This window comes from Cucurbita moschata, unplaced genomic scaffold (assembly GCF_002738365.1).
Source record: "Cucurbita moschata cultivar Rifu unplaced genomic scaffold, Cmos_1.0 Cmo_Scf00001, whole genome shotgun sequence".
Classification (NCBI taxonomy): Eukaryota; Viridiplantae; Streptophyta; class Magnoliopsida; order Cucurbitales; family Cucurbitaceae; genus Cucurbita; species Cucurbita moschata.
In genome coordinates this window covers 8,006,825-8,018,323 of record NW_019268517.1, presented here as the reverse complement: position 1 = coordinate 8,018,323, position 11,499 = coordinate 8,006,825, and the positions used below count along the sequence as shown (strand labels likewise).

Genomic DNA, 11,499 nt, shown 5'->3' with positions numbered 1-11,499 from the left:
TTTTTTTTTTTTTTTTTTTTTTTTTTTCATATCAATTAAACCATCGGTTGCAACAGGTTATTTGCTATTCTTCACTTTGCACTTTCACGATAGTACGAAGTCTTTATTTAATTCTTATGTTTGTATTTTGAGGCTAGAGTCTCAAACTTATAGTAGGAGGGTAGAGATAGTGAGGAGTGACATCGTTCGTCGGTTCTCATTGCATTTCGAGCCTTTAGAAGTCAGTCGAAGCTGTGTTTAGTTTATCAAAGTAACATTTGGATGCCTAACATACATGATTCATGCATGTTTATTAAATAATTGAATGCTGAACTTGTTTTTTCCTTCTCATTCTTGTTATAATTGAGCAAGTGAGATCACTGTGTTATACTTTAATCAACAAAGGGTGCCCCCTTTAATACCCAAATAGATGGGCACTGCTGTATGCACTGTGGTGGTATTTGTGCTTTCATGGTCAAATTTTCACAACTAAAAACCACAAACGTGCAACTCTGTGTTTCATGTGGTGTTCTTACATCTAATTCGTTGTATTTTTTATTCTTAATTTGATTGACAGGCTTGCTTGCTTTTGGTGATATTTGGTATAATCCTTCTCATTGTGATCATAATAGTTGTTGCTTAAATGAAAGAACTTGCATTGACTAAACAAACTTGCTGCTGCTATGGTGGCAAGATCAATCTTCCTGTTAGTTTCTTTTGATAAGCTTATGTTGTCGTGGATCCTGCCTTCTGGGAAAAGGGTTGTGAAGGGGGGGCGCGATGTACACTTGTCGGTCTGCCATTGGTATACTGTTTGCTACTGTCAGGTCGACCATCCTCTTCTATTTGGAAATGCTATAACCTTTTTGTGTGAAGGTGTGCAACCTACCCGTTTGTTCCTTGTTCTTTTAACCATTCAATTATATTGATAAATTATTTTTCCTCTCTTTTCTCCTCTGTACTGTTGGACACACAAACCATTTACCCCAACTGTATCTTGGTTGGTGAAATGCAAGGAAGAGAGACAGCGCGCTCTTTTTCTCACATTCTAGGGTTGAGATATTATGGCTTTTGTACTAAAATAAATGGGTTTGTAGTTGTGTTCGTGTTTTCTGGATTTCTGTATTCGACATAGTGACTGAATCATAGAAACTTTGCGTGCTGTCCTTATGTTGGGCAAAGAGGAGCCTTTTCTATATGATGGTTAATTTTATTTCATCTGAAGAATCTGGGGCTTGTTGAAAAATGTACTCGAATGGATGTAGAGTCGATGAACGAGTTTTGAAGTTATGAAATAGAATTATTGGTGTTGACAACGAAGGCCTTGTTGTTACTTGTTGGGATCTCATAGAAATCAAATTAGCAAAATTTTACTTCTTTTAGAAGAATCTCGTCAAGACTAAGAGCGAAGGGCGAAGTGAAGTTCAAGCAAAGAAGAGATGACTTGCAAGTTTGAACAAAGGCGAAGTTTTCTGAAACCCATAATTTAAGATAACTCATAATTTAAGATAACTTGATAAAGATTATTTGAATAATTTTATCACTTAAATTAAGTACAAAAATTACAAAGGAATAAGTTTATAATATGCCATTTTCGTCTATGCAACTACATAAATTTCGAATGCCGGCATTCAAGCACACGCTGACCACTGATTCAATCGATCTTCAAATTTTATGAGCATCTATGGTCATAGTAACTCGCATATCACCAATACTACATTGTTGCACACCATCGATATTGGTTAAATCGAAACTTAAAACTTTAAAAATAATATTTTGAACATCAAAAACACTTGATTAAATCGTAACTTGAAAAGCTTTAAAAATAATATTCTAAACTTCAAAAATAACGAACCTCCCTAGATCCAAGCCAAGAATTAATATCCTAATAAAATAAGTCAATCTAAAGCTTGGAACATATAAATACAATCTTGTCATTACCAACTTTGTTTAAAAATATGATTCTTTGTCAAAAAAATATGGATTCAAATGGCCAAATACAAAAAAGACCGGCCTACACTACACTAAACTAAACCAAACCAAACCAAACCAAAATTGTTCAATCTCGAAATATTTTGACCGTAGCAACTTCAAATCAATTCAATCAGCCATGCCATTCTGAAATGATTCTCTTTTGTTTAGTATCTTATACCAGTCCAATCTATATGGTCATTCCTAAGTCGAGCCGAACGAACCTGTTTACACGCACCCATCTAGATTACATGGAAAGCTAAAATGTACTGCGAATATTATTTAATAGCAGAGCCAGCTCTTCCTATAATACTGAGAACTGAATTCTCCATCCATACGTAAGTACAATTAGCATCCAAAATAAACCATCCCTGTAATCTCCTTACCTTTCTATTTCCATGGCTTGTAATTCAAGAAGCTAAACTTAAAGCTCATTAGACGACGAAAAAGATGTAACTACGAACATTACCGTGTGTAGTATTAACAGACCTCCATGATTCTAAGGGTATCCGTCCACAGCTACCGAAGCGAAACCTGTGAAAAGGAGCATAGCCAACGCTAAAATATGGATCAGAAGCACAATCTCATCATTATGTATAGCAAGTAGATAAGATTATCATCGGTTTACCTTAATCGACTCTAGAACCTACTTTACATTTGACGATCAAGCTCAAACCCTTTTAATTTCTGAAGTGAGAAGGTCCATCTGTTCCGTAAGTTTATCCACATGTTTAGATTTGTCCCACATGTTTTCTAACGGCTGCATTTCGTTTGTCTTCGGTAGTCCTCCAGTCAAAAAGTCAACCTCTTCCTCCTGGCATGGGCTATGCACAAGAAGATCATTCCAGAAGTTGGAATTGTCTAGTAAGGCATCGATATCAGGATCGGGGGATATGCTATCAATTTCAATGGGAATATTGGCTGCTTCCAACAAACTCAGACCTGAAAATGCACCATTCCCAGTCTCAGCTGCCCTATAATCTGCTTCAGGAGCATCAATAATGTTCTCAGACACCATTTCAGATATTTGGGAAAGCTCAGACATGATTACATCTGTCTCTGAAACGGGCAAGGAAGAAGCTTCCCGAGCCCCTGGACCGCGCACAGCATTAACAGAAAAAGGAGTAGTTGAAACCTTGTCAGAAGTTGTGGCTTGGGGCGACGAGTGAATTTCTGAAATGGCAGTTGAGGGGCCATGAGAAGCAATACCCGAAGCGGCTGAGTTAAAAGAAGACGCCCCTGAGGTCGGAGGTACCTCTTGAAGAGTCACACCTGATACAGAAGTAGAAGAGTTCCCGTTGTCCATTGCTGCACACGACGATGGCAAACCATCACTGATTAGAAAACTGTCAGTATTGTGGTTCAAAGGTTCCAAATGTGAAGTATCTATTTTCATTATCTGTCTCAGCATAGCTTTCGCTGCCTCGTTCATGAGAGGTTGATACTTCACGATTTGCCCATCAGGAACAGTAGTATGCTCTGACTCGGCAATTCCATCCTGCTTGAGCCTTCGCTTTTTATTAGCTTCACTTATGCGTCGAGTACTTTCGTTTTGCTGCTGCACAAACTGAGCCAAAAAGCCAGGGCTTTGCACGGCCTTTGCAAGGAATGACATCATCTGCTGCTGTCGCTGCTCCATCCCCTGTAGACGCTGTACCATAGTTTGCAGCTGGTTGTCAGTAGTTTGTTGCTGCTGCCTCAATCTCACAAGTTCCTGCATGAGAACATTTTTGTCTCTTTTAAGCCTCTCAACCTCTTCCTCCAAACCGAATTTACCAACTTCCACACAAGCTCCCACTGAGGAACTTTGTCCATGAGACTGCTGTGGTTGTTGCTGACTGTGACCATGGACAGGCCTTCGTCTAGTTATACTCTTAAGCAGGTGTTTCTGACCTCTTAAGAAGCCTTCATTAGCAAACTCCCAACGGTCGGGATCAACTTTCCTGAAGCCCTGGTTAAACAATATAAAAAACCAGCCAAATACAGTGGAGGAATCAAACAACTAGAAAGGTATGAGTAAGCAAAATGAACGTAAAAGAAAAACAGACCACTGAACATAGATTCACACAATACTGATCTCTGCTTACTCATTGTAATAGCTCAAACCCACCGCTAGCAGATATTATCCTCTTTCGGCTTTCCCTTTCGAGCTTCCCCTCAAAGTTTTTAAAACGCGTCTGCTAGAGAGAGGTTTCCACACCCTTATAAAGAATATTTCGTTCTCCTCCCCAACCAATGTGGGATCTCACAATCCACCCCTTTCGAAGCCCAACGTCCTCGCTGAAACTCGTTCCCTTCTCCAATCAATGTGAGACCCCCCAATCCACCCCTTTGGGGCCTAGCTAGCTCTTCGCAAGTGAAGTTTCTTATAAAACAAAGATGATCCTAAACTAGCTCTTGGGAACATTAGATTTCCAGATAGTCGACAAATATGGCCAAATCATGTCCATAAAAAGAAGTCAAGTCTGTTGGGAGCATTAGATTTCCAGATAGTCAACAAAGCCTAATCAAAATAGGGCAACAGGTTAAAGAGAAAGATGAACGAACATTAGAGAGGATAGACCATTCTTCCCCAAAAGTCAAAATAATGTCTTCTGAATAGCATATCCTTGAACCTTGAAATCTTTAATGGGGGAAGACTCCTAAATTAATGTCGACGAGGTAAAGCCCTGAGGAAAGGAGAGGAGAACGATTGCCTTCATTCACTGATGCAACCATACTTAACAAATCCATTTGTTGACTGCAATTTGGAATAAAAACCCAATAACCTTAGCAAACTATAGGTTACTTATTTTTCACTTCCACCCCTTGAATCAATCCCATTTAGCTCCATCATCCTATGCAATAAGGCTCAAATTTAATTACAAGGCTATGTTTAGCAATGAGCGGTAAGTTCCTCGCCATCCCAAAAGAGGTCCTCCCAGCATCTTAGCTAACTTAACAAGCAACTTGAATAGAGAAAACAATAAGTTGGGACAGTGGAAGGCACAAATTAAACAATACTCCATCAGGCCTCCCTTTACAATATAAGCAAACTTCCACCAGTTCATAGTACTTCGGGTTCTTTTGCTTTGACCTTGTTTTGCCATGACTGATGGCTGTTTGAGATTGTTTTCCTACCCTTTGATGCAGTCCATAGTATATATATATATCAAATATAACTCTATTTCCTATGTTCTATACTAAGGGAAATTTACGACCTCCTAAGCTGAGAGTCCCAAACCCAGAAAACACGCACCCTAAATATCAAATTATTTCTAGAAAAATGTCCACACGTTCAAAATGAAAAAGGAAAGACTGCACCTATAGAAAACAAGTTGATCCTAAAACATGAAACTTAGACTAGCAATTCCATCCCACGAATCCAATCCACAAATAGCATCCAATTTTACCCACTAAAAACAATGGATTCCAATCTCAATCTAATTACTTCCCAACAAAGCAACCCGCACTCCAACAGATACAAAATAATTGCAGAGATTCAAAACACAAACTAAAGCGATGAAAACCAAACCAAGTCAAACAATTCAACACAAAACCTCAGAATAAGAAATAAAACAAAGCAAACACCATACATAGGTATTGAGCTGCCTAACGAAGCTGGAGAAGTTATTATGCTTGAAATATTTGGGCAAAAGATCCCTAGCGAACTCAGGCGGATTCCACACCACAAAACTATTATTCGTGGAGCTCCAGGACACAACCGCATCGGTAGCCGAGTCATCCACCATATCATAGGTCTTACTCAGAAACGGCGGAGGCGCGTTGGCATTAGTGATAGGAGGCGGCACCGTAGGATGAGAGCTTCCACTTCCGGAGGTTAATCCAGCTTCTCCGCCATTAGCATTCCCGTCCATTTCAGCGTCAACAAACAGAAGACGAGTAAGAAACAACGCAAAAACAAACACCGAATCGGAAAATTAGGGTTTGGAAATGCAGGAAAAGGAAAATTCCATCTCCAGGAGATGAAAACGCTTGAATTGAAGAAGAAATGAGAAGAAATCGGAGGGTTTCAGAGGAGGAGGAGGAAGAAGAAGATCAATTGGCGGATGAGAGAGAAGAAGATAACCAGAGACTGAAAATGAGAGTGGTCGTCGTACGGACGAACAGCGATGCAAAGGAAAAAAGGTGACCGACTTGCCCTATATGGAAATCGAAAGTTATTAAACGACGCCGTCTCCAAACTTGACCCCCCGACGACGTCGTATCCGTGTTTTGAGCTGCTTGCTTTTTATTTTTATTACTTTTTTTAATTTTCTAAGGAATGTCTTTACCATTTTTTTATTTCACTTAGATTCTCTAAAGATATTTTCTTTTCTTTTTATAATAATTTTTTAAATATATTTTTAAATATATTTTCGAATTTAATTAAAAAAAAAAACTTTTATACCAACACGAAATTTTGGATTGGTTAGGTGGGTGACCCTAACAATTCGAATAAAATTCACAACCCAATTTAATCTTCTATTTAAAAAAAAAATTAAAACATCTTATTTATTCACGATACATATTAAATTAATAACTAAAATCTCATAAAATTAAAATATTAAATATTTATAAGTTACCCATATTAAATATTTTTAACCATTTTACTAGGGTAGAGTTGAGATGGGTTGACTAGACCAAAAAAATGTAACTTGAATCGAATTTTTCTATTTTAAAAAAATTCAATTAAACCCAAATCGAAAAAAATATATATATTTATTAAATTATTTGGTGATATAAACGCCTCTACTTTTTGTATTTCTTCAGGCTCGAAGTATATTTCATATATGAAATTTCTCAAATTTAAAAAATTTAAAGTTAAAAACTTTAAAAGGCTCCCAGATCTTTAAAAAAAAGATCTAAACCTTAACAATTGTTTATTGAATTGAAGAACATTGTTGCCGTATGAGCCGCCATGAGATTGAGATTTAAATGGCTTATGAAACGACTTGCATTATTATGAGATTTATATTTAGATTTATCCATTATGTCCTATGCCCAATAAAAAATTGCAAAATCTTATTGGATATGAGCTCACACGTGAAATAACTACTTGCATGTATACAAGATGATCTACAAGGGTTGTGCCCTGTACGATATGAACTCACATGCAGAATCACTTTGCATGTATATGAGCTGATCTACTAGAGATGTACTCTGTAAGATATGAACCCACATGCAGAATCATTCTCTGTATGTATATAAGATGATCTACTAGGACCATATCCGGTACGATATGAACCCACATGCAGAATCACTCTCTACATATATACGAGATGATCTACTAGGGTTGTGCCTTGTTAGATATGAACCCACATGCAGGATCACTCTCTACATGTATACGAGATGATCTACTAGGGTCGTGCTCGATACAATATGAATCCACATGCAGGATCACTCTCTACATGTATACGAGATGATCTACTAGGGTCGTGTCCTGTACAATATGAACCCCACATGCAAGATCACTCTCTACATGTATATGACATATATGACATGATCTACTAGGGTCGTGCCCAGTACGATATGAACCCATATGCAAGATCACTCTCTACATGTATATGACATGATCTACTAGAGTCATGTCCAGTACGATATGAACCCACATGCAGGATCACTCTCTATATGTATACAAGATGATCTACTAAGACCATGCCCGGTATGATAAGAACCCACATACATGATCACTCTCTGCATATATTTGAGAAGATCTATTAGGGTCGTGCCCGGTATAATATGAACCCACATGCACGATCAGTTTCTACATTTATATGAGATGATCTATTAGAATCGTGCACGAGAGATTGTAAGATAACTTCGTACTCATAATTCATATAGAAACTTAAACATTCTTACCCAAATTCTTCTTATTTTATCAAACACATTGAAAACTAGGCAAGCATTTTCATTTTAAGGATAAGCTTTGAGATTGTGTTCGTTTAAGGTCAATATCCACCATCATATCCTCCTTCTTCACCACCAACACCACCGTAGCCACTTCCGGCACCGCCGCCACTCCCATACCCACTTCCTTTAGCACCACCACCATACCCTTTGGCTCCACCACCATAACCACCACCTGACCCACCCCCTCCTCCACTCCCATAGCCAACACCATGGTCTCCTCCTGGACCATATCCAGCTCCACCTCCAGCTCCATATCCTCCACCTCCGCCGCTACCATACCCAACTCCATGATCAGCTCCACCGCCATATCCACTCCCTCCACCACCACCGCTACCATAGCCCTTTCCATGTCCACCCAAATCCCCATATCCTACACCACTTCCTCCACCACCACCGCTACCATACCCCTTTCCATGTCCACCCAAATCCCCATATCCTACACCACTCCCTCCACCACCACCACTACCATAGCCTTTCCCATGTCCACCCAAATCTCCATATCCTACACCACTTCCTCCACCACCACCGCTTCCATATCCACTACCTCCAACGTCTCCTACACCTGCATAGCCAGAACCACCGCCGCCGCCACTTCCATATCCAGAGCCACCAAGAGAAGAGCCAGCTCCAGCTCCATATCCTCCGCCGGACCCACCACCATATGCACCATAAGGTCCATCATGATGGTCATGATCATACCCTACTCTTGGGTTATGCTGGTATCCATAGCCTACATCGGAGTGATGTGGAGGATCATAAGAGAGAAGGGTTCTGGCCGCCGAAGCTAAGCCTAAACCAAGGAGTAGAAGAAAAGTAAGAGACAAAGATTTAGAGATAGCCATTGGTAAAGGGATGAGTATACAATGAATCCATTCATCTCCTTATATAGGACATGCTTGAGGGGCTTCATCAAATCTTTGTTTATTCCCATTTGCTTCTTCACCTAAAAATATCTTTAATCCTTGTTACCTTTATTATTTTCATATAGATGTTTTGATGTGACGCTCGAGTAAAGGAAAAGGGTATATGAATATACCATGTACTATGAGAGCGATCTCGAAAATAAGATGTAATGGTCCAAGCTTACAGCTCGCAGATATTGTCTTCTTTCGGCTTTCTCTTAAAGTTTTTGAAATGGGTCGGCTTGGGAGAGGTTTGCACACCCTTATAAAGAATGTTTTGTTCTCCTCCCTAATTGATGTGGGTTCTCGAGCTAGACACTGGGCGATGTACCAGTGAGGAGGCTAAACCCTAAAGGGGTGGACACGAAGTGGCGTGTCAGTAAGGATGTTGGGCCGTGAAGGAGGTGGATTGGGAGGTCCCACATCGATCGGTTAGAGAGGAGAACAAAACATTCTTTATAAGGGTCTGAAAACCTTTCCCTAGCATACGCGTTTTAAAATCGAAAGCTCGGAAAGGAAAGCCCAAAGAGAACAATATTTGCTATCTGTGGGCTTGAACTCTTATATAAGATGATCTTATTTATTCAAACACTGTAAACGAACAAAATGAAAGAGAAGCGACTGAACCCTTACAGGAGAGTAAATCAAAGAAAAGATAATTTCTTGAAGAATCAAATTCAACATTAATTCTCTCGAACCAATATTATAACCTAACCTAAACTACAAAAACACGAGAGTCAATGAAATCCTAAACCTCGTAAACTCAAGTTTCACTATCTCCTTTCTTGAACGAGGTAAACGAACTGAGATTACCTTACTTTATTCCCTCTATCGGTAGGTCTGGTTGCTTCTAGACTAAAATAAATTTTAAAAATTTAAAATTACTAAATAAGGTCAGTATAAAACCCCACTTAATAGATATTACCTAAAACATTAAAATACTTCCCATTTTCTATGCAATGGTGGAAAAATGATCACATTTATTATTTTAAGATAAAGTTTGATAGTGGTCAAGCTATGAGTGCCAACTTAGAGATATTTCAACTTGGTAACATTATAATTATTTATAAACATAAGCTACCTAAGATTAAGATTAAGATCATGTTTAAAGATCTTAAAAGAGGGCTAAGTGGGTTGGTGATATTATCTTTGTAGAAATAAGATAAGAATTTTCCCATCTCCATTATCAACTTCATTATTATAATCTTTTAAAACTATACACTATAAAAATAGCGTGACATTGATATCACGGGTAAAATTGGCATTTTTACTATATCGTAAAAAATTAATAAAATATAAAATAAATATCTATATGTAAAGCTATTGTTAATAATAATGTAACTTTTTTTAAGTGTGTGTGACATTAGAGTAATTATTTTAATGGAATCAAATATGCATACCCACGATAAGAATATGAATTGTCAATGTCGTCCTAATAGTAACTTAAAAGGGCGGTATTGTCTTTTTAGTTGACACTACTGGAGGTGTATATCTCAACCTGCTAATTTGAGGATCTAGCCTAATCCAACCCGAATTATAAGGGTTGGGTTTAAAAGGATTTCGGGTTTGGATTGGGTTCATTCTTTGAAACCTGATTCGGCTCGGGTTGGATTCGAGTTCGAAATTCAAATTATTGGGAGAACCGACCCAACTCGAAATTTTTTTAAAAAAATGGCTCAAGGCCAAGCCCAAGCCCATGAGTCACGTTGTCTACCCCTGCACCTGGCTAGAGTGCAGACTGTGTTAAATAAAAGCTCTGCCTTATTTAGTTAGGTTTGTAAAAAACATATGAGTTCACGCGAATGGAGGAGCGTGATTATAGGGGCCATTGTTTTGGCAGAGTGGCGGAGTCTTCGTCCACTTATTCTATTTTTGTATATTTGGTTTTTCTATTTTTGTAATTAGATTTATTATTTAAACCATTCAACGGATGTAAAATAAAGATATCGAGTCTTCAGCATTACCAGCGAATCTCTCTCTCTCTCCTTTTACTTCCGCTAATTTTTCCTTCGAAGAAACCTTCGGCCAATTTTTTCGTCGACATTCGATTTGCCAGAGTCAACAGACTGTATCTCTTTACTCTTCGATACATACGAGATTGAATTAATAACTTTTTGTCTCTTTATTTCTCTCTCTGTTTGATACACGAGATGAAATACATATTTCCGCTGTTCTCGTCTTTCTCATTGTCTCTATACTCTTTGTCTTCATCATTCTCATCTCATAGCGGACGTTGATGTCGCTCGCCAGTCGCCTCTTTATTTCTCCGTCGGACTCTCTTCTCAGTTCTCATTTCTCCGCTTGACCTCGTCTCTGTGTTTCTCATCGAACATCGTCACCAACTATCTCTCCGCTTGGCATTCCATTCCACTTCCATCAGACTTCACCACTCTATGTTTGTCGTCGGACTTCTCCGCTCTGTGTTTCTTATCGGACTTCTCCACTCAGTGCTACATTGTTTCTCTTCCCCACTTCTTGTCTCTTCTCAGTTTAGAACAACCTGAACCCAACTCAAAAATAAAGGGTGGGTTATAATTTTTTTTTGAGTTGGGTTGGGTTGGGTTACCCATCCAACCAACCCGAACTTTCAAGTTGGGTTGGGTTAACTCTCAACCAAAAAAATTTCTCAACCCAACTCAATCTGTACACTCTGACACTACCTTATAGTATCATTATTTTCCACAAAAAAAATTAAAGTTCAGAAGTAATTATTTCTAATTTATTTGTATTTTTACTTAAGAGTTAACCTAAACGT

General features: G+C 38.5%; 3 protein-coding genes across 4 annotated transcripts in view; 1 reads left to right on the top strand and 2 right to left on the bottom strand.

Moving 5' to 3' along the window:
- The window catches only part of LOC111431394 (syntaxin-22), a 5,590-nt gene extending 4,430 nt beyond the window's left edge, over positions 1–1,160 (top strand). The window contains exon 7 of one of the 2 annotated variants that reach the window (XM_023068126.1): positions 557–1,160. In XM_023068126.1, coding sequence (XP_022923894.1) covers positions 557–622 — 66 coding nt within the window. In that variant the 3' untranslated portion in view covers positions 623–1,160. The other variant, XM_023068054.1, reaches the window with a different exon arrangement.
- Positions 1,161–2,072: 912 nt separating this feature from the next.
- Positions 2,073–6,099, bottom strand: LOC111430725 (heat shock factor protein HSF8-like). The gene is made up of 3 exons (XM_023067152.1): positions 5,526–6,099; positions 2,579–3,901; positions 2,073–2,484 (listed from the first exon to the last, which is right to left on the bottom strand). Exons 1-2 carry the CDS (start codon positions 5,805–5,807, stop codon positions 2,621–2,623), a joined length of 1,563 nt encoding a protein of 520 aa, XP_022922920.1. The 5' UTR covers positions 5,808–6,099; the 3' UTR covers positions 2,073–2,484; positions 2,579–2,620.
- A 1,639-nt stretch (positions 6,100–7,738) lies between these two features.
- On the bottom strand, positions 7,739–8,700 carry LOC111431731 (glycine-rich cell wall structural protein 1.8-like). Its single transcript, XM_023068473.1, has one exon. It carries the CDS (start codon positions 8,682–8,684, stop codon positions 7,881–7,883), a length of 804 nt encoding a protein of 267 aa, XP_022924241.1. The 5' UTR covers positions 8,685–8,700; the 3' UTR covers positions 7,739–7,880.
- Between the last annotated feature and the right edge of the window lie 2,799 nt (positions 8,701–11,499).

Coding starts and splice junctions, on each gene's coding strand:
- LOC111430725 (XM_023067152.1), bottom strand. CDS start 5,807: ATGGACGGGAATGCTAATGGCGGAGAAGCTGGATTAACCTCCGGAAGT. Junction 3,902..5,525: donor TTAGGCAGCTCAATACCTAT/GTATGGTGTTTG, acceptor TTGTTTAACCAG/GGCTTCAGGAAAGTTGATCC.
- LOC111431731 (XM_023068473.1), bottom strand. CDS start 8,684: ATGGCTATCTCTAAATCTTTGTCTCTTACTTTTCTTCTACTCCTTGGT.